The sequence below is a fragment of the Chaetura pelagica genome, unplaced genomic scaffold (assembly GCF_000747805.2).
Source record: "Chaetura pelagica isolate M959 unplaced genomic scaffold, ChaPel_1.0 scaffold449, whole genome shotgun sequence".
Lineage (NCBI taxonomy): Eukaryota > Metazoa > Chordata > Aves > Apodiformes > Apodidae > Chaetura > Chaetura pelagica.
The window spans coordinates 593330-617931 of record NW_009954418.1 but is presented as its reverse complement, the minus strand read 5'-3'; the positions used below and the strand labels follow the sequence as shown (position 1 = coordinate 617931).

The window sequence follows — 24602 nt, the reverse complement described above, 5'->3', positions numbered from 1 at the left end:
GAGTACAAGTGCTATATATATATAGGTCATCTGGAGCTTATTCTCTGGTTTTATGAGATGAAAATTTCAGGAAAATGTTTATTTCATTGAAATCCCAGTATTTATCATGAATTAGAAAACCTTTTCATCAGGTCCCATAGCAACATTTGTCCAAACGATGCAGCAGTGACCTCTGCTGCATGTATGATGCAATTTCATATTTGTTCTGCTAAAGTAAACCTGCTCTTACTACTCTTTCAGATCAGCAAAACCAGCAGGTTTTTTGAAAGGTAAAGGTAAAAGCAGTCCCTCTTCATACAGCAAGGAGGGCTTCAAACCACAGAAGATTATTGTTCAAGTAACTGGCAATAACATACCACTACATTTTAATGCTTTCATTGGTTATCAAAGACAGTATTAGTATTAAATGAACCTTGAACTACTCTCATAAAAATATTCCTGTTAATTGTGCTGGGAGAGAAACTGAGGCACAAGCCACTGGGTGACTTGGCCGATCACACCCAAAAAACAATGGCAGAGGCATCAAGATCAGTCCTCCAAGGAACCAGGACCTGTCCCTATACTGCACACAGGAGTAATTTGAGCCTGGCCCCTGCATTACACTACACTGCTCAGTCCAGAAAAGTTGTGGATCAAAGCTGTGTGTTCCCATGCTGCCTCTGTGTGGTGAAACAAAGCAAACTTACACTCAAACCCCCAGCTGTAAACCATTCATTCTCCTACAAATCTTCACTGTTGTTACCACCGTTTCAGGTAGCACCTTCTACCTCAGATGTTTGTCTGTGTCTAACATTTCACCTTATAGCTATTATAAGCTATTATAAGCTATTATAGCTATTATAACTATTATATGTCTGTGTCTAACATTTCACCTTATAGCTATTTGTTCAGTACTGCTACAGCTACTCTCTGATCTATGATCATTTTTGTGCTAAGCACTATAAATGTACATCAGCCCTGCTTCAGCCACAGTTTACAATCCTGCCAAGCTATGAGGTAAAACAGAGAGGAGAGAAAGCGAACTTGTGAAATCATCAAGAGAAAATAGCCACTACAGAACCCAGCCCACAGACAATATTAGCAACATGCAAACTGTTCCAGAAACAAACCAACAATCTTCCACCTTAAGATTTCAAACTGTAATAGTCCTTATTTTTTATCCTTTATGTCTTCAACACTAAGCATCTTGACATTAAAGTTGCAAGAAGAACCTATAAAAATGAAAAGCAATGAAGTTACTATATGCTGAAAGGGACAGTTCTCCCTCTAAAGTGAATCTAAAGATAGCTCCTGGATTCTCAGAATGAAAGTGGAAGCTTTGCAAGGAAGGCTGCAAAAATTTACCAGAAAACCCCACTGATGAAACAGTAGGGAAAAAACTCAACCACATTTTTCCTAGTGCTGAAAGGATGAGTGAGAGAAGTAGTGGTAATGTGGTGGGTGGACACAATTAAGTTATGTTGTGGTGCAAGAAGGTAAAATAAAAATAGTTGTTCTTTGATACTTGTTATTGTTGTGGATACAGACTTGTGAACCCAGTGTCTTTAAAAGTAAGCTATTTTTTTCAATTCTCAGATTTGAAAGCTCAAAATAGCACATGTGGCCCTCGTGAAACCAAAGCAAAACAAAACTTTGTGGTTCAGCACATACACTGATTTTTCAAAGCATGCAGAGTATTTTCTTGGAAGACAAAATGGAGCAGCAACCTTTCAAATGATGCTTAATGTGTCACAACATCAATATAGTATATTCACGCAACAAGGATAATTTAATTTTTAAGATCTTCATTCACTTGTGAGTGGTCAGTCTGCACAGAAAGCTTTAGGAACAGGACAATCCTCCACCTGCCAAGCATTGAGGCCTGAAGACAGCTTTTGTAAAAAGCCACATGCAGGTTTTCTGAGCACCAGTCTCACATCAAACCTGATGCTAGTAATGACTTTTGTGATTTTACATAATAACCAGACTTACCACTGTGCAAAAGAAGCTTACTACTGTGAAAAAGCCTTCATCTTCTCAAGTCTCTAGCAGACTGCGATGTGGTAACTCCCAGTTTAGGAAGAAACTAGCTCATGAGAAGCCTATTTGAAACTATTTACAGGAACTTTTTTTCTCATGATACTTCCCTCATGGCTTTCCACTTGCTGACTATGTTCCTTTAAATAAATCATGACTGGTTTCTCTACAAAAGGATACCACAGAGACAGAAAACTTGCAGTGTCTGTGAAACAGTCCCTGTGGTAAAAGAAACAAAACATATTCATCATGTCAAAACATGCTATTTTGGGGGCATCACCAAATAGAGAAGGGAGAAGACCGTCCAAACACTAAAGTTAGAGGTAACAACATTAAATTCTGCAGCTTTGGCCAACTTAATACATGAACTCAGGACTTTCAAAGGGCCTACTTGTAAGGAAAGATAGGATATAACAGGTGAAATTTATCTTCTGTCAGGGCCCTGTGAGCACCAGCAGTCCCTAATTCTCCTCATCACCATCATCTGGAACCTCCACTCACATGCTGTCTGCCCATTGGTCCAGGAATGGCATTTAAACTCAGGCCCTTAAAGCTGCTTTTTCTCTGGGCTCCCCTGCTGGTGGGTTTGGGTGTAGTATGATGCCTTGCTGATGGTGTGTTGCCCTTAGACTTGCCTCTTTGCTCAGGATTTGCTCACTGACTACTAGGTCTGCTCTCTTCCGTGCTACTTGCTTGGGTCCTGCAGCCTTTGCTGGTAAGAACGAAGTCCCTGCCTGTTGCCTGTAGTTCTTGCTCACCTTCCCTTGCAGAGGAGCCACTCTTACAGCTCTCTCATGCTAATCATAACTAACATTGACTAAAAGGAGCAACACAGTATCTTTCTTTTGGTTAAACAAACATTATAATGGGTGTAGGATAACATCAATATTGGGTAAATCATTATGGTAGCTGTTCTCTTGCAGTTTGTTTCTGCTTCTCTGGAAACAAAAGGAGACTCAAGCTCCTGTGAAGTCAGGTAAGACAAAGAGCAGTTGGAATGGACAGAATTTAAAACTTATTTGAATTTGAAGTAGTTGCATTGGTGTTGAAACTAATATAGCATGATTTTCTGAAGGCTAGCACTTGATGGTTAGTATTTTTTTAATTCAGGTATATTGAAGCTAGTGACAAGTAGAACCTTTAGTCTCATAAGAACTTGCCTCTTGCTGTAGCACCACTGCACTCATCTTCATGTGTGCTCTCTTTCTCTCTTTTACTGAACTTTTTTTCAACAGTTTTAGGAAATCAGTGTCTTTGGGAATCTTCTTCCTGACTAAAATATAGTTCAAGCTTTAAAAATTATTACAATGCTATGGAAAGGGGACAGACTGAAATGTGTTATGGTGGCTTGAGCACTGTGTTCCTTGCAGACCAAAGTTTACAAAGGTCATGAACTCTGGTTTGTGAATTCTGAAAATTAAATTATACTTAGAATGGCTGTTAATAAACTGTGATGTATAATGGCAGGACTTTGTATTTTTGCCTATTGTTGTTGGGTTTTCTGATTGCTTTCTTCACTCATTTCCATCTGTTACACTTATAACACATGTATCACAACATGACACTTCAGAGAGATTCTGCTGCCCTTTTTGAAAGGGCCAGAAACTGAGCTTCTATAGTTCCAAGAGTTTAGTGAAGTTGTTAGTTGTGCTAAACCTGAGCTTTTCCCTAAGCCTGCCAGTATAAAGGGTCATCAGCTTCTCTTGCACAGTTTATTTCCTTTTCAGTGTTTTCCATAGAGCTATTTTGCTATCTGCTTTCCTGTAGTACTAAAGCCAAGAGGAAGTGGGTGTATATATTACTTCAGGACATGGAAAAAGCCTTGGTGGCTTTCTGTCTTGCACAGTCCAAAGAGGAAATTTGCAGCAGGTCATTTATTTTTGTTGCTACTTCCTGGAGAGAACACAATAGAACAAATTCCCCCCTGTATGGCCTGTTTTCACTCATACTACACTGCTTTTTTCAGCTTTAAAAAGCAAAAGACTAAAAAGTACTTAAGGTGATATTATTAGAACAGTTTACTTCTCAAGTAAGTTCATTTGCCTCTATTACAATGCACAGTTAGATAACTGAGAAGTTAAAAGGTTGGGATATCATTCCCAAAAGAAGATTATGCTGCATTGCATAAATAAATGTTCTTAAACCATGTAAATAGTAATATATTTTGGCTCAAGTGTTTTTGCTACAGATGAAATGCTGGCTTCCAGAGAAAGGGAGCAAAATAGCTAAACAGGGAGCACTCTACTGAGGATTGACAGCACTTGGGTTTTCCAGCCTCTTTGTATGCTGCCTATGTGCCTCTTTTGCTGTGTGTCCCTGTTCTCTCTGCACTTTCACAGCACAAATTATAGTGATCTCTGTAGGTTAAGCAATTAAAAATTTACAGGAAGAAAGTGCTGAGCAAAAGCCAAAGATTGTTTAGCCTCCTTTGAGGAGCTTGCATGCAATGTTGCTATTTCAAACATTTAAAAACTGAGCCTCTCGAACTAATGGTTTCAATAAGAGCATGTGGCATAAAAACCCCCAATGTCTTGTGGTCTTTTTAGTTGTCTTCCAGACTCTTGGCTCTGCAATGAATAGTGTCAGAGGGTTTTGATTTGGCAATCTCCAAATGAAAGCTGGCACTACTTAGCCCCTTGATTACTGGAAGATCTGTTAAAACTGTTTTATTAAAACATTTTCAACAGGAATGAAGTTCTGCAAGCAGACTTTTTCGTAAGAAGACCTACTTATCTCTTTGTATTATCATGTAACTCATGGATTTTAGCCAGCTAAAATTTCTCAGGTTGACAAAGGACTCTTTGATCTGCAAAGGGCAATGACACCTGGAATTGAAAAGACTGTTGGGAAACCAAGGTAAATTCTCCTTTTTTACATCTTCTGTGTTTGTGGGCTGCTTTGCACAGAAGAAAGGAAATACTCATCTCAGCAGTGTTGAACTTGATTCCAGTTTAGTGTGTTAATGACTCAATTCAAATATATTAACTCAGTAGAAATCAATGTCAGTAGAGCACAGTTTCACAAGCAGAGTGTTTCATAAGCAAAGTGTTTTCCTACATGACTGAAAATTAGGAATTCAAAATTTTTTCCATGTCACTAAATGCAAGTGACCTCCAAGAAGACTTGATTATACTAACACCTAAAAGGAAGTCAGTATCAATTTGTATCTTTCAGACGCCTTTAATGTATGTGTTTCTGAAACTTTGAAAAATGAAAAATCCCAAATGAACCAACCCAAACCAGACTTACAACAGAACAACAACATTTAGATTAGATTTTTTAAAAATCCTTGTTGATCTGTGCTCACTTGCATTTTTTCTTATTCTGAAATTGTCAGGTAGAGAAAATGCAACACTTGGGATCAAGCCAGTTAAAAACCTTGTTCACTTTCCAATGGAACATCCAGGAGGCAGGCATGACATTAGCAAACATGTCAGTGCTGTGGGCTTCTTTGGGGATTTGAGTATGGCTGTACTCTCTCTCTCCTTGGAACAGGTACCCTTAGAGGAGCAAGGAGGGAGTGCTCATTATGTTCCTTTGCCTAGAAGAGCCTGAGTTCTACTTGGGCTGTGTAAAGGCTTTGAAAGACTGCCTGTATTCTCTTACATACCTATGCTATGCAGTCACAGCAAGGTCATTCAATCTAGGTCTCTGTCACTTCATTATTAGCCTACTGGAGCTATTTATCTGCAGGTACATAATTGATAGACCTGGAGGTTTAGAATTTCTCCACCCTGTATCAATATTTAGTACATCATAATCCAAATCACAAATGCTTGGGATGTGGTTTATGGCACTTCTTACAAACCATTAAACAAGTTGATGTACAATATTCTAAGCTCTCTGCAGTCTAGGAGTTATTTTTCTTGTTCACATTTCCACGAATGATACATTGCACTGTTTAAAACAATTGAGTAAAAAAATTGTGGCACAACTTAATTAGCAGAGGTGCTTGTCACTGCTCAGTTTAAGGAAAGTGCCTATGGCCAGCAGCTGTGAAACTCTTGTTCAATCATGTCATTACTGACAAGGTGAATGTTATGACTGTTTTCTAAAACAGCATGTTATAAGAAACTTGAGGAAAGAATTTTCTTACATTAAAAAAGCTGCAAATCCATGAAATGGACAAGAGGATTTTGTATCTTGAAGTATCCTGGGCAACTAGTGTGCCTGTTTAGAGTCCTGTCTTCTACAGCAAGATGGTTATTTCCTTGGCTGCACCAATGCACTGTAGCTTGGGTTTTATAAAGGTGAAATACAGAGCATTTCAGTCCTGTGAATTTGAAGCCTAACACTGCTAATACTCACTTCTTGCAAGACCACCTGAAATATACAAAGTACCAAAAAAACACACCTCTTTGCCCCAAGTTATCCTATACAGATGCTAAACTGGAATAACCACATTGAGAAATGATGATGGGCACTCTTCTGAAATATCCAAGTGTAGTATTTACTGAACATGCATCAGAGGTTTTGGTATTTGGGTCATCTTAATGCTTTGATCTTCTGGTACTGTCATTCTTTTGTTGGGCACACTTGTTCTATAAATGCTTTGTCTTATGTTGTTGTCCTTTCATGCTGTTTGTAAAGCTCCCATTTTCTTTTGAATTTGTTTGTAACTGGGTTCATTCTGTGTGACTTACCAGGGGGACACCTATAAATCATTCAAACAGTGTTATCCTTCAGGCATCATTATTCTTATTTTGGGATGTTAAGAACATGTTTATGTTCCCTAGATACTATCTTTGCTTGTGAATGAGCCACAGTAACAAGTTTGGATTAAAAAGCAACTGTTCTTGCATTGTTATGGGTAGGTTTTAAAAGACTGGTTTTAGGCATCAAGCAGCTACTGTTTTTGGCAGGAGTTGTCTGTTGTTGTCCAGTATCTGTATCTAGGGATCTGTATGGCAGTGAATTCTATGTGTAGGAAATCAGAAAGATTGTGTCTTACCTGTTATGAAGGGGGCTACAGGAAAGCTGGTGCTTTCTCACTACAAGCACTTGTAGTGAGAGGACAAGGGACAATGGATCAAAACTGGAAGAGGGGAGATTTAGATGAGACATGAGGAGGAAATTCTTTGCTGTGAGGGTGGTGAGACCCTGGCCCAGGTTGCCCAGGGAAGCTGTGGCTGCCCCATCCCTGGCAGTGTTGAAGGGCAGGTTGGATGGGGCTTGGAGCAGCCTGGGCTGGTGGGAGGTGTCCCTGCCCATGCAGGGGGTTGGATCTAGGTGATCTTTCAGGTTCCTTTGAACTCAGACTATTCTGTGATTTCTTTCTGGAAGGTTTTATTCAAAGTATTTTCCATAATTAAGAAAAATACAAACCACAGAACAACTTACAGTAAAACTAAACTTTTATCATCTTAATTTTGTCTAATTACTGCACAAGACAGCTGTTGTGTAAGCCTACAGAGGTTTTTTTCCTTGCCCATTTATAAGCTTCTTATGTGAGGCTACAAATTTCTATAGATAAATTATGTAGATAAAATACTGATTATTTTGAATTAACATATTCAGTAATAATATTCCATTAGTTCAGACCTGCACTGCAAATTGGCCTGTATGTTTCTAGTTTCTCCAAATATGGAATAAAATTAAGCTTTATAGTTCTATACTGGTTTTTTAAACAGAAAATAGCCAAAGGAGTAAACAAATGCAGAGTTATTTTAGTACTCTGCTTCCCCAACACATGACTTTCTAAAAAGACAGAAGTAACTAAACCTACCTCAAGTGTCAAAGAATTTCTGCAAAATTAAGTCCTTCAGACTGTCTAGAAAGCTTTCCCTAAGAAGCTTTTTAAAGTAGTTGTAGTGATTTTGAATAGCTGTGGTTCTGCTGCAAAGCAGTCTGACCCTGACAGGCTAATGCCTTAAACAGCAGAGAAAACACTTTTAATGTACTTTTTAGAGAAGTGTAGATGATGAACACATATACACATGTTGATAAATCAAAGCCAAGGGGAGGAGGATCCTGTGGCCACAGCAACTTTACGTGCTTCCAGCCTTCTCCAGGACTGCTACAGCCCACTTGTTTTACCTGTGCTACTTCAATTCCCTTTAACTTTTGGAGGCGTGTGCTGGACAGAGAAAGCTGATGCTGCTCAGACAGCTGCAGCTGTCAGCAAACAGTGTACATGAAGGCATACTTCACACTTCCTACTCGTGGTGTGCTTCCTCTTAGACCACAGAGCCCTGACCACATGATCTGTAGATACAAGGGACTTTTCCATGATCACAGGATGATTAAGTAACTGCCCTGCTGCTCTTACCCCCCCCATGTTGAGCAGTGACGATTTGGTACAAAATCAACAGAAGCCTGTGGACAGAATCTCATTGCCTGACACTGGCTTTTAAAGTCAGGCTCTATAAATACAGGCTTGATGAAGTGGGAAGTTTGAATAAATGTGACCAACTGACATGACTGCTTTCTCCTAAAGTCTCTGCCTTGAATCCAGCAGTCCCATCAACCTTTGCTGTGAAAGTATATGCTGGGGGCCTAGCATGAACACAATTAAGCCTTACAGAGTTTTCACATAATTAAAGGTATTCTGAACTTGTGGCATTTTCTAGTCCAGCCTCTTGCTCAGAGCAGGACGAGCAGCAGTGCTGGATCAGGACAGCCATGGCTTAGCCTAGCTAAGTCTAGAAAGCCTTAAAGCATGGTGACTCTGCAACTGGAGTAGCCCAAACCAGTATGACATTACAAGAAATTCTTCTAGCATCTGGCTTGAATCTGTGAAGTAGAGACATCTGTTTGACCTGTGCTGCTGATTTTCTGACACAATGCAGAACTTGGCTCTGTTTTCATAAATGACCTTCAAGGAGCTGTAGACTTCTAGTAGACCTCCCCCACAAGCCTCCTCACCTGACTAAGGACTGGTTACCTCACCCTCCTTTTCTAAGGTATGTGCTCTAGGGCCCACCTTGGTAGTTGCCTACTGCATGCTCCCCAGTTTTTCAACATTTTCTTTGAACTGAGGTTCCTAAATTCAGATGCAGCCTCACAACTTCTGAGTACTGAGGCATAATGACCTCTCACTTTGCTGCCTGCATTTCTAATGTAGCCCAGTATGCCATTTTCCCTGCTTGTGAGGACAGCACACAGCTGGCTCATGGATCAACTGAACTTCCAGCATAACCCCTACATCCTTCAGCATGCTTTACTTCTCTGCAGCTTCATGTTACTCCTATGCTCACATACTCTGTAACCAGGAAGAAACTGCAGTTTTCATCCTGTTTTAAGATCAACCTGACTTTAAAAGTTTAAAGGGATTTTATACTTGTCCTGTTGGCTTTATCTACTGCAGAGATAAGCATCAGCTACACTACCTGTGAGCAGCTTCACATGCTTCTGGATCTGGGCTGTATCCACTATGGTGTTTTTCACTCTTGCACAGCTTTTCCTCTTGACATTGTTCATTGTGGCAAAAAGTAGCTATCCAACCTCTTTAGCTTATTACAGGCAGTTAACAAATCAGCCTGTGAAAACCTATCTGCAGTCACTAAAGAGTTACAACTTGTGGATCCACCTGACCAGGAAATTTTAGATGTTTGCAGGCAGCCAATAAAAGCAGAGATCAACAACTCAGCTGACTCATGCAGAAAAGCTCCAGCTGAGTTGGAACCCAGTTTAAAGCCGACTCCCATTTGATATCTGCAGCAGTTTCACTCCATTTTTCCAGTTTTTATGCCTGTATTTTCAGAGGTAAGTTGCTTTTGCTTCCAACTGCTTTTACTGAGACATCTGAATATTAAGATAATGTAGAGTTTCTCTTATACTATGGAAAACGTATTTCCTATGAATTATTTTTTTTTTTTTAAAACTACCTTTAAACTAGAAACTTAAATGGTTTTATAGCAGACTCCTTCCTGCACCTGCCTATCCAGCTAGAGGAAGATGAGAAAATTGTCAGACTTTTTTACTACAAAATATGAAACCCTTTAGTCACCTAAATGATTTGTGTTCTGATAGTGAGGTTTATAAAGGGTTTAGGAAAAAAAATAATTCAGAAGGGTTAGAACTATTGAAAAAAATGGCTTTGGTACCAAATTTCAATCTAGGGGGTAGAGAGAGACTTTATCTGTAATTCCATGTTAGTCCAACAGTTTTAGGAATTTGGGTAGCACCCTGGCTAGATACAATATCTCCCATTTTAGGATTAAACTCTTTTGGAAATGATCAGCAAATCACTAAGTTGAGGTAGACAGACATACAAACTCAGATACAGGGACAATGGTGCTCAGCATGTCATGGTTTAGAACAGAAAGATTGAGCTTGTTTTAATTTTGTTTTTAGAAAATCTCTAGTTAAATTAGATTTTGCAAATCCAAAATGGGCTGATAGCTAAGTTTTATTTTTATCTAAGTAGCCAGTTAGCAAGAGTTTTAATAACTTATTTAAAATTGAATCAAGTAAAACTAGAATATTAATTGATTTAGATTCCCTGTGCTGTTTGGAGCTGAGTAGATTATTTTGGCTAGTTAAGTGATTTATCATGGTTTAAGTAACTAAATTGTGAGTTCTTTTTCCTTCCAGCCTTCTGATTGCCACCTTTATATTAAGGATTGTGTAATTTATAATATAAATAATATATATCCTTTATATTTGGGATTTACATCTGTCATGTCTTTGCAACTTTAAAAGTTGCAAAAGAGGTTTATTTGGAAATTTATATTAATTTAGAGCAATCTTTTCAAATTTTATGAAGCTCTTAACCTGTCAGCCTTGTGTTTTATTTCTTCTATAAAGAAACTAAGTGAGGCACTTAAGGCAGCTGTTGCTTTCAAACTCTGTTAATCCAACAAAAGAAAAATTCAACTGTCCTTTCTTATTAAAGTAATATATTATTGAAGCTGAACTGTTAAATCCAGTGCTGTATTTTATTTGCATTTTGATTGTGCATTGATGCAAAACTGAGCTTAGTATCCCTCTGATTGTGAACTTGCCTGCATGGCACAGCTTAGATACTGAGATTAACTGAAAATAAGTTGATCGTGAACTAGAAGCAGTTCAGCTGTAAGCACAGGCTAATTTATCTTCAGCTTTTTGTTTCTACTTTATACTAGTTTAAAAAGTGACCTGCTACAAGTCAGGAGGCTTTCAGGCCTTCTGTATTCCAGCAGAAGAACCCATCTTCTAGGAAATAATTCAGACTCAGCAGTTCTTGCTGGTTACTACAAATTTTTGGCCCTATTACTTTAGTTCCCTCATGTTTTCTTTTCTAGCCCTGGCCTATTGGTGCCTGAAAGGGACTATTTCAATTAGAATTCTTCTGACTCATTGACTACTGATCTCACAGTAATCCTTACCAATGGTTTCATCCCATCTGTTTTCTTTGCTCATTTTCTTCTTTCACCACTAACTTCTGGTTATTCTTTAGCCTAATGTAGCTTCACAAGTGTAATTAAGAAAGTTACTCCTGTAGTAACACAGTGATGCTTTCCAGAGGTTATCTCTATTCCATGTGCATTGCTGTGCAATGTGTCCAGAATATTGATGGCCTGACAGAGCTACAGTATGGACAGTGTACTGGCCAAATTAGGGGCTGTTATAAAGCCAAAGCTCCATTTAGCAGAGTTCTGCCAGCTTACAACAGCAAGAAGTTTGTATTTACCTTACTTTTGTGGTGTTGTATTAAAGAAGATATTCAAGAATGATGCAGAACAGACTTGTATGAGTTAAGTTGCCTTTTTCATGAGAAGCAGGGAAACTATGTAGCTCTTAAATACTAGTTTGCACACATAGTTCAGTACCACTTAAAAATCCCATTTCGTAGTATAAATAATGACCCATGTTTCAGTCATCAGATGGAAATAATGAGCAATTAATTAGCACCTTTCAGTCTCAGAGGGTAAATTATGGTTCAGACACTCCTATGCAATTATTGCATTTTTTCCTGTCTCTATAAGGAAAGTCTGACACTTTAATAAAGGAAGCCTGTTAGATTAGAGTATTGGTTATTTGGGAAGTATCGGGTGGTGCAACTTCACTGTGCATTTGGTAGTAGTGATAAAAACTAGTCATTAAACCCTTTTTCTTTCTGCCATTTTCTCCCAGAAGCCAGCCATCAAGAAATGGCCAATTCATTACCTGTAGTAGCCCAGGAAGATTTGGATAGCTTTAACTTGACCAGGACAAGCTCAGGCTTTGCACTCAAAGCCTTTCATATTTCTTGGAACACTGACATCTCTGTGAAGCTGCTAACCAGCCAGAACACTACAGAGAGGTATGTGTCTTACCTGGCCAACCAACCAGGCAGGTGGGCAGCACAGACCTACAGCAAGGGCACCAAAATGAACTGTGGCATGGCCAGGATCATATGATCCCTAAACACATTTCCACTCCTAGAAATCCTGACTAGCCAAGAGGCAACTTAGAGGCAGCTTTACAGGGAAGCAAGCTCTGGTTTTTTTACAAATCTTTATAAATGTAGAGCTTAACCCTGAAGTCACTATCTCTACTATAATAATGACTACAAACCCTGACCAGTAATGCTCAGCATCCTATGGTACTACGTTTTTCTAGAGGCCTCTGAAGAGATCTCAGTGGAATTTAATCATAAAACAGCATGTACAGATGAGAGTAAAGGGAGGTGGGAGGGGATAATGGTCAGGGTCACAAAGCAGTGAGGTATGTACAAGTCCTAATTTAAAAAGCCAGGTGAGCTGTAACTGATGGGTGTCAGCTTACTGACAAAAAAATCCAGTGTGTGAGAAAAACACAATGTCAAAGAATAATCACAAGGTGCTTTTGAAGGAAAATCAAAGCATTTTAGGGAATGCACTGACCTGAGGCTTAACCAGAAAAGGAGTATGATGTGCATCAACATGAGTTACTCTTGTTAAATAAGAATGCTGCCATTCACCTGGCTTTTGTTAGAAGTAAAATACAAAAGTGTCCTATTCAAATATAGTAATTGCAGTAATCCTTCAAAAACCAAATTCTGCCAGTATTTGGTAAATTTGTTTAAAGATAAGCTTCCTCTGTTCCCTTTCTACATTTTCTTCAAACCAATAAAGCCCCTCCAAAAAACAGCTGAAGTTATAGAAATCAACAGTTTGCTTTGCTTTGGACTTGACATATATTGATAATTTTGAATCTTTCACTCAAACTTGCTCCCTAAAACTAAAGACACTTACTTTTCTGTCTTTCTAGCCATCTGATCCCTTGTTTACACAGTACTTAGGAAAGCTGGGAGAATAAATTGTTTTACTTGGCAGCAAAATGTTTAACTGTGTGCTGCTGATAAATATTTAGATTTGTGGGAAAAAGTTAAAACAAGTGGGGCTGTGAAGTATTTCCTGTTATTTAGTTTACAGGCTTGTGAATCAGCACAGTACACAGGAGAAACTGAAACTGAAGCCCCAGTGTTGATTAGAACAATGAAACTGAGCTCCAGGTCTACTGAAATCAACTGAATTCTGAATGAATTTCAATAAGTTTTCAGCTCATAAGTATGAGAGTAGAGATAATGAGACCTTTCAAATCAAACATACAATTAACAAAGTTAAACCTGTAGCAGGAGTTCAGTTATTTCCAAGAAAATGCAGAATTGAATTGATAGTTCAGTGTTTCCTCTGAAATTGTTTGAGGTCCTTAGACAATAAAACTTTGATCAAAGCAAAGCTTTATCTCTGTAAATAAACTTAAATTCATGTCTATAATCCAATAGCAAAAGGATATGAGTTCTTGGAGACAGTAAGGAAAAAACCTTGATTTTTCTTAATCTATAATTCAGCTTTCTCCTGCCTTCACATTTCAGTCCTGCTTTTATGTTCATATTAAAGCATCTAGAAGTCTTTCATGTTACACTACACAAGGGATTGCTTTATTTTCTTAGAATTGTTTGAAAAATGATATAATATTGGTTTTATGTGTAATTATATTAGCTTGTGTTCAAGCATATGGTTATCTCATTTCTGTATCCTATGCTATCTCATCTCTAGCTGAAATTCCCTTCAGTCTTATCAGCCTCTAACCCTTGCCATTTTTTACAGGGAGTGGAAGTTGCTGCTTCAGGATATAACAAATGTCAGACACTGTGAGTCTGCCCATCTCCTGCCTTTCCTTGGCATTTACCAGTGCCATGGGCTTCTGGGGATAGTGACTGAATGGATGAACAACGGATCCCTCCACTCCCTCATCCATGAGGTAGATAAAGAAATAAGCATTGTTTATGCAAAAAAATTAATTACAAGGACAGCCAAAAGAGAAAAACCAGCCTGCTAATTATGGACAGCAGTCACAGCCAACCTGTTCTTTAACTTCTGTATTTGTACTTATGTTTATTGTCAAATGAAAATGGAAATAGTAAAGATTTCACACTAACACAAAGCCTGTGTTTTGTTTCTTAGCATCAGCTGTACCCAGAACTTCCATTTCCCTTACTCATAAGGATCCTCTCAGATGTGACTGAAGGGCTTCATCACCTTCACAGCCTTGAACCTGCTTTCTGCCACAGCAACCTGAAACCTTCTAATGTGCTTTTAGATCTGCAGTACAGAGCCAAGGTGGGAGCTTCTACTTTTAGCCTATTAATGTAAAATTCAGTGATTGTCCCATTGTTGCATATATTTAGGATAAATAGTCCAAGATTTAAGGTATTATCTAAAAATCTTCTTTTTTTCCCCATCTCTGTAGATATCAGATTATGGCCTAACCAACTGGAAGAAACAGAAACTGAGGTCAGACCTGCAGAACTGCAATCAGAGAAACTACCAGGACTTAGTGTACCTCTCTCCTGAAATCCTTGAAGGAGGCCTTCCTTCCCAGGAAGGTGATATTTACAGGTGAATGGGGTCTCTAAGGGTAGGGTCATACCTGGTCCTTGCAACATTTTTACAATGCTGCCAAAATACTTATTTTCAGAGACACGACTGTAAAAATACCAGGTCTACATAATGCAGCAGGATAGTATTCCACATGAGGCCAGTTACAGCAGTGAATTGAATTTGAAATTCCCCATTTTTGTTGAATAATATACTAAGGTTGAGAACTGTTCTCAAAGGTCATCATATAAATATTTAGATAATGGACTTAAATGTTGAAAAAGTGTAATGTAACTGCCAGAACCTTTTTGTAGATTTTTAGAAACCTAATAACTACTTCACATAGTTTCTAAACATGAGCTGCTGTTTGGTGTAGTTTCAGGAAGAACTGTTTAGGCCTAGATGAGGCCCAGGCAAAAAGACCTTTCTATCAATAGTGTCCCATTAAGGTTCTATGGAATCTCTGCTGGAGTAACTTACTAAGCCACTCAAGCCTTCATACTTTCTAACTAAGTGATTGATTCAAAGGAGGAAGATTACCTACTGCCACATGTTCCTTTGGATATGTTACATGCTTTATGGTTGCCTCAATAAATGAGACAACCTCAAAATGCAATTGTTGTCTATATGGACATACATTTTTGCCACTGACATACAGAGCCTGTGGACTAATATAAATAACTTCTAAGCATGGCCACTCTTCTGCTTTCAGACCCTTTATGGAGGCAACAAAATTAAACTCCTGTTTTATTGTCACAGAGACAGGCTCTAAAATGAGCCAAAAAATGCATATACTTGAGGAGACCTATAAATGATGTGCCTAATCTGAGGTTGTTCATAAACACAAGATGTTTGTGCAGGAAGAGTGGAGGTTTACTTTCAGGCAGCATCATTAATTTTCCAACTTGTTTTATAACTTGAGATGCTGAGATGTGACTATTGCATGAGATAGGTCATGTCTAGACAGTGATGCAATACAAGTGTGTCATATGAAACATTACTTAAGTACATTTAAGTTGCATGTGTGTCCACATGAAATTAATACTCTCCTAGAGGGTATTTAAGTAAAAACACTTTCAGATTTTAGGGAAATGAGAAAGAAGAAGGTTCTTTTAAACATGGTCATTTGTACTACAGCAAGATGAGTAAGCAGGTATGTTTATCCTAGAACTGCTTCTTCCTCTTTTGATTGCTTTGCTTCCAACTCATATGTAGCCTTTCTCATTTCCAGCAGCCTCCTCACTTCTGTCTCTGATGTTGCAGATTGAGTTTTTTTTATCAAAACCCTTTATTTCAAATATCTGAGTTGTTGGTTATATATGCAGATTGATGCTATCACTGAAATATTTCCTAGGATGTTAGAAAAGGAAAAAGGTATTTGGAGCTCCAGTAAAATTTGCTGAACACAGTGGGTCAGAGTCAAGTTTTTGGTAGGTTAACTTGTGCTTGTCAGCCAGCACCTGCTGAAAAGTTCAGCTCTTTCAGCTGTTATTTAAATTACTTGTAAACAAAATAAAATTATAAAGAAAGGAGAACAGAAGATTCTGAAACACAAGAGTAAATGGACATAACGTGGTAACCTGAAACATAACTCCAATTGATCCTATGTTTAAAAAAAAATTAGCTTTAATTCTGATTTATAAGAACAACTCAGTTGAAAACAAACTTCATGCAGGAAAAAGGATATCAAATTGGGAAAGATTTTGGATAGACTTAATCTTGAAAAACTCCTTTCTCTTAAACTTGCTTTTGGAAATGAAATGAGAACATAGATATGGACTGCAAATTAATGAACAGTCACTTTTTTTTTCAGTTTTGGAATACTGTGTTGGGAGAGCCTAAACAGACAGAAACCTTTCGAAGGTATTTATCTCTGTTACTCATGTTGCTTTGTGTTGCCCTTATCTTTTCCATAAATATTGTAAGGACTTTGATATAAACAGTACTGTCTTTTCAGATGTCCCTTTACCTTATACTACTGCTAAAGCCCACAGACCCAAGGTATAGAATGAAAATATTAGAATCCCTCAACAAATCCTCAGGGTTTTCTGCAGGGGAAAGGCATCTTATCCCACTTGTACCATCTCTGTGCTTGTTAAAAACTGTTACTGAGTTGGGTTTTCTGCTCACCTTCAGTGTGAAACAATACCACTTTATTATTTTACAGCTGTCATCTAAAAACTGGGGAACATTTTAGTGACAAGCAGCTAGCTGGATGAGCAGAATGCTCATTTTAAAAGTTGCCATGAGGTTCAAATCCTGATCAAAAAATGCTGAGTTCATGCTGAAACCTCTGAAGTAAGCAGAGAATCTTACATGAAACTGTGAGCAGTTTTGCAGAAATTAGTTTGCAAAGCATTGTATAATAATTGTCGCACTCTAGCAATGACTCCTGCTTCATAGAGGTAGAGAACAAGGAAAGGCTTCTTTGCTGTGTGTGCCATTTTGCATGGCAAAAATGGAAGAACTCTTGTATTTTACAGGTTGAGGACCTTTTAGAAATACTGCATGAAATAGTATCTTTATGTTCATACAGCTTCTGGCTGCCATCTTGTGGTTGCCCAAAGTAGATTTTTTTGTACAGTAGGAGTTATTTTTCTCTAATGCAGGTGTATGGCTTTATACAAAGTTGCATGCTTAGAATTTACCCATTAAAATCACATGTATGCCTGAGGTATCTGTGCATGTAGTTTATAATGCACATATACACAGGCATTTATGATTTATTATTTGGATGGAGTTCTTAGTTCTGATATGGCCTGTTGCAGTAATTAGTGTTTTTGAAGTTTAGAATGTCTATGACTTAATGCATTATTTTTGTATTTAAAAGCACTCTTTGCTTTCAAATACATGAATTAATATATGATGAACATGATTTTAAGAGGGTTCTGAGGTATTTAATTTTTTTTTGCAGTGATGTTTTCCCATCAATTGCAGGTCAGACAACACTGCTGGAAGCATTGACAGGATTCTGCAGCAGTTTGCAGCCTGATATTTCAGACAATTTAATACCAAAGGATCTGCCCCAGAGGAACAGACTGCGGCACCTCATTGCCCTGTGCTGGCATCAAGAACCAGGTTACAGACCACGGGCTGCAGGTAACATTCAGGATTTGCTTTCTTAGCAGGATCTGTAAGGGAGATAGTCTTGCTGGGAAAACTACTCCAGCACTCTGAGCCACAGAACACCAAAGTGGAAGGCAAAGCAGTCTTTCAACCATCAGATGTTTTTTCTAACTGAAGCCGCCTACCAGAGGTGACCTGTTTATCTCCAGATTTGTTTGGTATAATGTAGAAGTGAGTACAAATAAAGGGATATTGTACTATTTCAACAGTTTTCAAAGTTGAAATATGCAAGTCCTGAGGAAGCACTTTTGTGACAGATTTACAGTCATGTGTAAACCTTTAGCAAGTAAGTCCACTAGGTCTGTATGAACATGTGATTTTAATGTGACTAACTGTTCTTTACTATCAGTTCAAAAAGGAAACAATGGGAAGATATGAGGTGGAAGTTGTATTAAGCTGATATTGTATAGGTCTTCTATTTAATCAACGTAATAGTAAAGTTAGTTGCAATACACTGAAGCCTAAATATATACACACTTCCATATGCAATGTGGTAGTTAAAATGCTTTATTCCCCCTGCAGAATGTGTAGACCTTCTAAATGGAGTTTTGACTAGTATAAATAAGGAGGCAATTTCCACTGCAATCTACAACCTGATGGATGCAAAGGTTAGTGCAAAGTTTTGTTCTCCCACAAGGACATTACCTGATTCCTTCCACTATGATCTTTGTAGTTGAAAACCAGGAAAGGCTTTGTGATTGTTTTATTGGATGTGCCAGAGAGCTGAAGAGCACCCTTTGGCACTTCAGGTTCATTCAGGAATTGGAGAATATAGATATGAGGTTCTCTAGAAACAGCATCAATTGCTTCCTGTTATAAAACTGTTAGCCTGCTTCCAGTCTCCAGCTGTAGTCAGACTGGTAAACCTCTAAGTGAAAACAAATACCACCTTCAAGTAGATAAGATTAGAGCTGGAATCAAGGGCAATTTTTTATGTATACACCGGTAAGAAGGTATTTATTCCAGAACCTGAACACTGTCACTACCTACTGCATCAATACTAGTATCAACACTTTTTTTCTAAGCTTCTTTGCTTCTAAATTTGTGTTCAGGCACAGGACACTGCTTGTACTAGGGTCTAAGAGGGTTCTGTTACACCACAAGAATGGATGGGGAATGGCCAACAGCTGAGAGATATAGCCATGTGTCTACATTGCCTTGGAAAATCTGGCACAAATCTGACTGCCACAAATACAGCTATACTCTATCTAGTTAACTTAAAGTGGGGAAGCTAGTGATATGTGCTTCAGCCCCTGAACAAGTACTCTGACTCACTCCAGATTTACACCACCCATGCCATGTTGTTGTACTTCTGTCAGTTGTTTTTGTCAGCCCATGCTGGATTATTTCTACATGTTGCCATCACATTCTGGGAATATACAACAGGCTTGATCAATGTTTTAATAGGTGGCATAGTTAGTCATTTTTACAACTGTTCAATTTTAGAACTGTACTACCAAATATTTCATAATCTAATGCTTCAATTTCCCTTGAACAAAGTTCTCTTTTTTGCTAAATTAACAAATAGCACTATTCATTGTTCAAACAACTGAACTGATATGTCCAAAATGACTGAAAATGCTATTGGAAAACCTTTAAAATTGATTCTTAAGTGCTGAAGTATATAAATTTTAAAATAGTTGGAACAAATCTCCAGATGTACAAAATGGGAAACAGTGACAAGTACTGACACCTTTATTGCAGTTTGGCTTACTAAACACAGGATGGCCCTGATGTTTGGATACTTAAAGGAAAACATGTTATAGCTTGCCAGCCTCTCTCTCTCTGTCAATACAGGGCTATTTTCACCTTTCCCTGCATGATTCAAAACTGGGTTTTAAAATAAATTTGAAACAGCAGAAGCAGTAACAAGGCAGAGTTGTCAAAATGGAAAACTGCCCTGTGCAATTCACTGTAACCATCTATCAGCACACCTAAGTATCATGTATATTGTCAGCATGAATTACTTACCAGAATTTCTGTGTAATTTTTTCCAGGAAACAGCACTTAATGCATGCAAAGGTTCAGAAATATACAGATTGCAGACAGGCATAAGCAATTCAGAGGTAAGTGCATGGCCTGAGAGTTTTACAAGATCTGCTGGCCCTGACAATGCAAAATACAAACATTGTGAGGAAGAATGTCTCTATTTTTGTTCTTAACCAACCAGTTAACCAGCAAAACCCACTGTTTTACCTTCTTCCAAGCAGCTGACTCAGTTGCTCTTGCAAAAAACAACCTTTACTTAAAAGTGGATTTGAACCTCTCCTTCTTGAAAAAGTCCTAATGAAATGGCAAAATTCTAACCTTTCTTGTAGTCTTGACAAAATGATGGCTGGAACTCCTAGGCTGAATTCCAGCATTTTCAACCAATTTTCTTAAAGCAAAGCCAACTACTTTGTCATAACTCTAAAAGAGTTAACTCCTGTTTTCAAAGCGATTTTGGCACTTGTGGCAGGCCTGCTGATACTGGAAGATAGAGGTAGAACTGAAGCTCACACACTTGGATCACAGATGGCTTTAAACAGCTCATGTTCTAGTGACACCATGACCACTGGCAGCACAGGCTGCAGAAGTGCCCTAGGAGTCCAGTAAACCCTAGGACATGGAGCCTATGGATCTGTGCTGTCACAGGGGCCCAAGCTGAACTGAAGTTTGTCTGTAGGCTCAACAGCTGTATACCCACCCTGCACTGTGATACTGCTGCCCTACATTTCAGTAGAAAACCGATTAGAAAATGTTCTGGAACATAAGTTTCCAAGAAGATAATTCTTCTCTCAATTTTACTCTTTTTCAGGTCACCTGTCCACAAAAAAACAACCACTTAATCAGCAAGAAAATTTCTTTTGCAATGCCAAACTTGTCAACTATTCTACTTGATAGCAGTGCAAATAATGCAGGAAGAGAAAATATCCTTGAGAGGGGTCTGTCAAATACTATCCCACAGAATGCAACAACAAAGAAAGGTCTTTACCTTGAAACATAATCAGCTTCAGCTATTCTAGAAAAGAGGATAAATATTAGCTGCTGTTCCATATACATGTTATTTTCCTTTTAAAGTTGTCCCTTTTAAGATAGAGCTGTGCCCTCTACTGGTGTCATCTGACGTATGAGTTCACTGCAGAAAACCAGAGATGCCACAATGCCTTTTGATTAAGTGTATAGAACAAAAAGCCTCTTTTGCTAAACTCTTTTTAGAACCCTGACCCGTTATATACAGAGGTCTTTCCCTCACACTTTAAATACTGCCTGCTGCTTTTGACAGAACGAGTCTCTCCTGGGAACCACACTGCCTTGTGCCACCTGGAATAACTGCATTTTTGTAACTTTTACATAAGGAGATTCTTCTAAAAGACTGGTGCCAGGAACATGTGATTGAATCCTGGAAATCACCATTCCTATATAAATAACTTGTCAGCTTTTCAAGGTGGATTTGTCCTGTTGAAGTGTTTAACTTTGTGTCAACAAGTGATATATTTCCTTAAATGCTCTCTCTGTATTCCTCAGGTCTTTGGATACAAATGTTGAGCCATAGGAAATTCACTTGTAGCATTTTCATTCTGATCAATAGCTGTCAGATTTACAGACCAGATAGAATGTTCCATAACTTCAGGAACAAATTCCTACAGTTTGAAAAAGTCAGATGTGTGTAGTAATACGCCAAAATCTTTGTAGGAATCATGATATATTAATAAAGGCTTAAAGAACAGCCTGGAATAAGTAAGAGCTCCCAAGTCAGTTTTCAGTTCAGTTCCTTTCTTCTGTAGTGGCTTATATATATGATGTTTTGCTATTGTTCAATTCAAGGGTCTAATCTTACTCATTTAAACTTCTAGATCACCCAGGCTCTGACAGCAGAAAAGCAAATTCCTTTTGCACAATTTCTACATTGGGTTCAACTACAGCCAAAGAAAGCAGTCAGCATAAGGACCCACCACTGACTCCAAAGCACAGACCCCAAACTCTGTGTCCTCAACAATCAGTGACAGGTGAGACTCCATTTCCAGTTAGAGGTACAAGGCTCTCCTGGGCTATATCTTGGCAATTAAACTGTTTAAAGTTTGGAGGACATAGAGATATCTCTGTTTCATGCCCATTTTCAGGTATGTAGTGTACTAACTCCTCCAAACTTGACACATGTCTCATGAGTCTATATGTGTACAGCTACTCCTATGTTCAGAAGTTCAAGGCATTGGCCACTGGAAACATTGGCTTGTTCTTTTCCAGGGTCATATTCAGGCTGAGAACAGTTCTGAAAAGATCATCTTAAAAATATAGGAAAATACCCTGAATTACCAATTATTTGTTCTTCCACTTTCTTCAAGGCAAAGTTTTCTCATCTATGTGGAACAAAGTTGCTTTCCATTAAGCTTGATAAGATGCTAGATAAACAGTGCATGACCTGAAAAATCTCCTCTCTTACACAATCTGACCACTTCATCTTTAGAAACACTTATTTTCTGTAATTTGATCTTCATGAGTTTTAAACAAAAGATGAAAGTACATTGGACTAGTTCTGAACAAAGAATGCAAATAAACTAACTCTTCCTACTCCTTTCCTCTACGGAGTTTATATTTCTGGTGTTGATGCTATCATTTGCTAACAACTTCTGAAAGACCAGAGCACTTTGTTTATCTCATCTTGTTTTATTTTCACTCAAGATCCTTGCTGTAAAGGAGACTGGTGTCAAATACTAGCCTGCCAGAGACAGACCATACTGGGCTGCATGACAGAAGGACGCCTCAACCACATCCTTGATGTCCTTCGCTCTCACCAAACCTTGTCCCGACTGGATTATGAAACAATCACCTCTTACCCCACAGTGACTGGTCGTGCTCGGGCACTGTTGGACACTTGCCTTTGCCTTGGAGAGAGAGCAGCACAGGTTGTAGTGACTGTACTGTCAATGACCAAACGTGGTGCTCTGGGACGAGGCAGCCACTGCCCAGGCTGTCATACTAAGGTACACAGGCTGCTGTGACTTTTTTTTTGCACTTGGTTATGTGGATCAGAGCACTGGTATTTTGGAATGGCAATGTTTCCTGTTAATTCTTCAATCCATTGTCTGAAGTAATTCATTCCTACAGTCCATGATTTCACTCCTCTAGTGGACTAAAAGGCTGGACTAAAAGGCCAAGTCAATCCCTGCTTGCAGAAATTACCAAGGCTGGTATAACAAACTCTGATTTGGACCTCAGAGATGGAAGGAGTGCAGTGTGTGCCAGAGCAAATACAGTTCAAGTTGGATGATACCTTCTTTCCTTGATTATTTTTTTGAAGGGAGGAAAATGGATCATGACTTGCTGGAGGTAACACTATGGAAGAATGGCTGTTACTACATTGCATATTACAAACACTTTTTAACATAAATTCATTAAGCTTTAAGACTGACTTAAGCTAATATATTTTTACAATTAAAAGCAATGTCTATTGGAATGTGTTAAATATTTTTGCTTATTAAAGGAACTAAATATCTACTTCACTGTTTTTCACTTTGGGAATTTTCAACAGATTAGGCTTTGCTAAAAAAGGATTATGTTGTGAGGAAAAGAACTGTTGTCATCATATTTTGCCTGTTTAGAAGGCATAACATAGAGTGAAACAGGTAATCATTCACCTGGGGGAAATACTTGCAGACTTAAAAGAGGGGGAACTGACAATTTTGTTGAAACTTGATTATTGGCTTTCAAAAAGTATTCCTTTCAGTTGTTCTGCTGAGTACTTTATACTTCTGTGAAAGATGTGCCAGCTGGCAGGCTATGCTGATTTTGTTTTTGACATAGAAACATTTTGTCTCTCTGCCTGAAACAGCTGCCTACTTGAAAGTATCATTTTATGCCAAATGTAAGCCAAATCTTAACTGTTAATTGCAGAACTGGCATCAAACCACCAGGAGCACAAATTATTTTTTTCCAGACAGATTTTTGTTCTTATATTTAGCTTTCCAATGTAAGTGTTTGTAATAGGATGTGACCTTAGAGTTAGATCTATTACCATCATGCTTACCCAAATTTTTAAAAGGCAACCCAAGAAGACAGTTTGTAACCAATTAGAAAGCAAAGGCAAATTTGTTACTTCACGCTCAAAAGAGTCTGAATACAACTATTTAATGGTTACTTTAAAACTTTGTCCACAATCAGATTTTTCCCACGTTGCTCAACTGAAATCAATGCCTGAACTTGAGATTTTTGCATAGATATTTTGGCTAAAAGCAGTCTCATAAATCACTACACTACTGCCAAAGCCTTGCTATGAACATACTTAATTTGATGCAGCCATGTGCATAAACAACCTCATAACTCTTGTGTAATATTTATAAGTTGGGGTTTGACAATTGCAGCTGGGAATCTAAGTGTTGTATTTTGAAGGGATTCTACCAGTTCATGGAAATGAAACTGCTGGTGATATAAAGTTTTGATACAAAGCTAGAATAGTGACCTGAAACTAGCATGATTTCATTTTGTCTCACCCAAAATACTTACTCTTCTAAGGTCTGAAATGTGTTGGCAGTGTAATAGACATGAATGTGGTGATTGCTGATGTAAAACATCAAACTGCTTGAAGCTTATGGTATTTTGCTTGTAACTAAGCTAACCCATTAGCTAAGATTGCTATTATCCTAGCCTCTCTTCTGCAGTTCTCTTGGTAAAACAATATAGAATAAATTACAGTGAGAAAGAATAAAGACAGAA

General features: G+C 38.2%; 1 protein-coding gene across 1 annotated transcript; it reads left to right on the top strand.

Moving 5' to 3' along the window:
* The first annotated feature begins 12089 nt into the window (after positions 1-12089).
* On the top strand, positions 12090-22891 carry LOC104394790 (receptor-interacting serine/threonine-protein kinase 2-like). The gene is made up of 11 exons (XM_010004427.1): positions 12090-12241; positions 14013-14166; positions 14370-14525; positions 14656-14804; positions 16597-16646; positions 17721-17882; positions 18432-18517; positions 19907-19975; positions 20707-20875; positions 21746-21898; positions 22572-22891. Exons 1-11 carry the CDS (start codon positions 12090-12092, stop codon positions 22889-22891), a joined length of 1620 nt encoding a protein of 539 aa, XP_010002729.1.
* The last annotated feature ends 1711 nt before the right edge of the window (positions 22892-24602 follow it).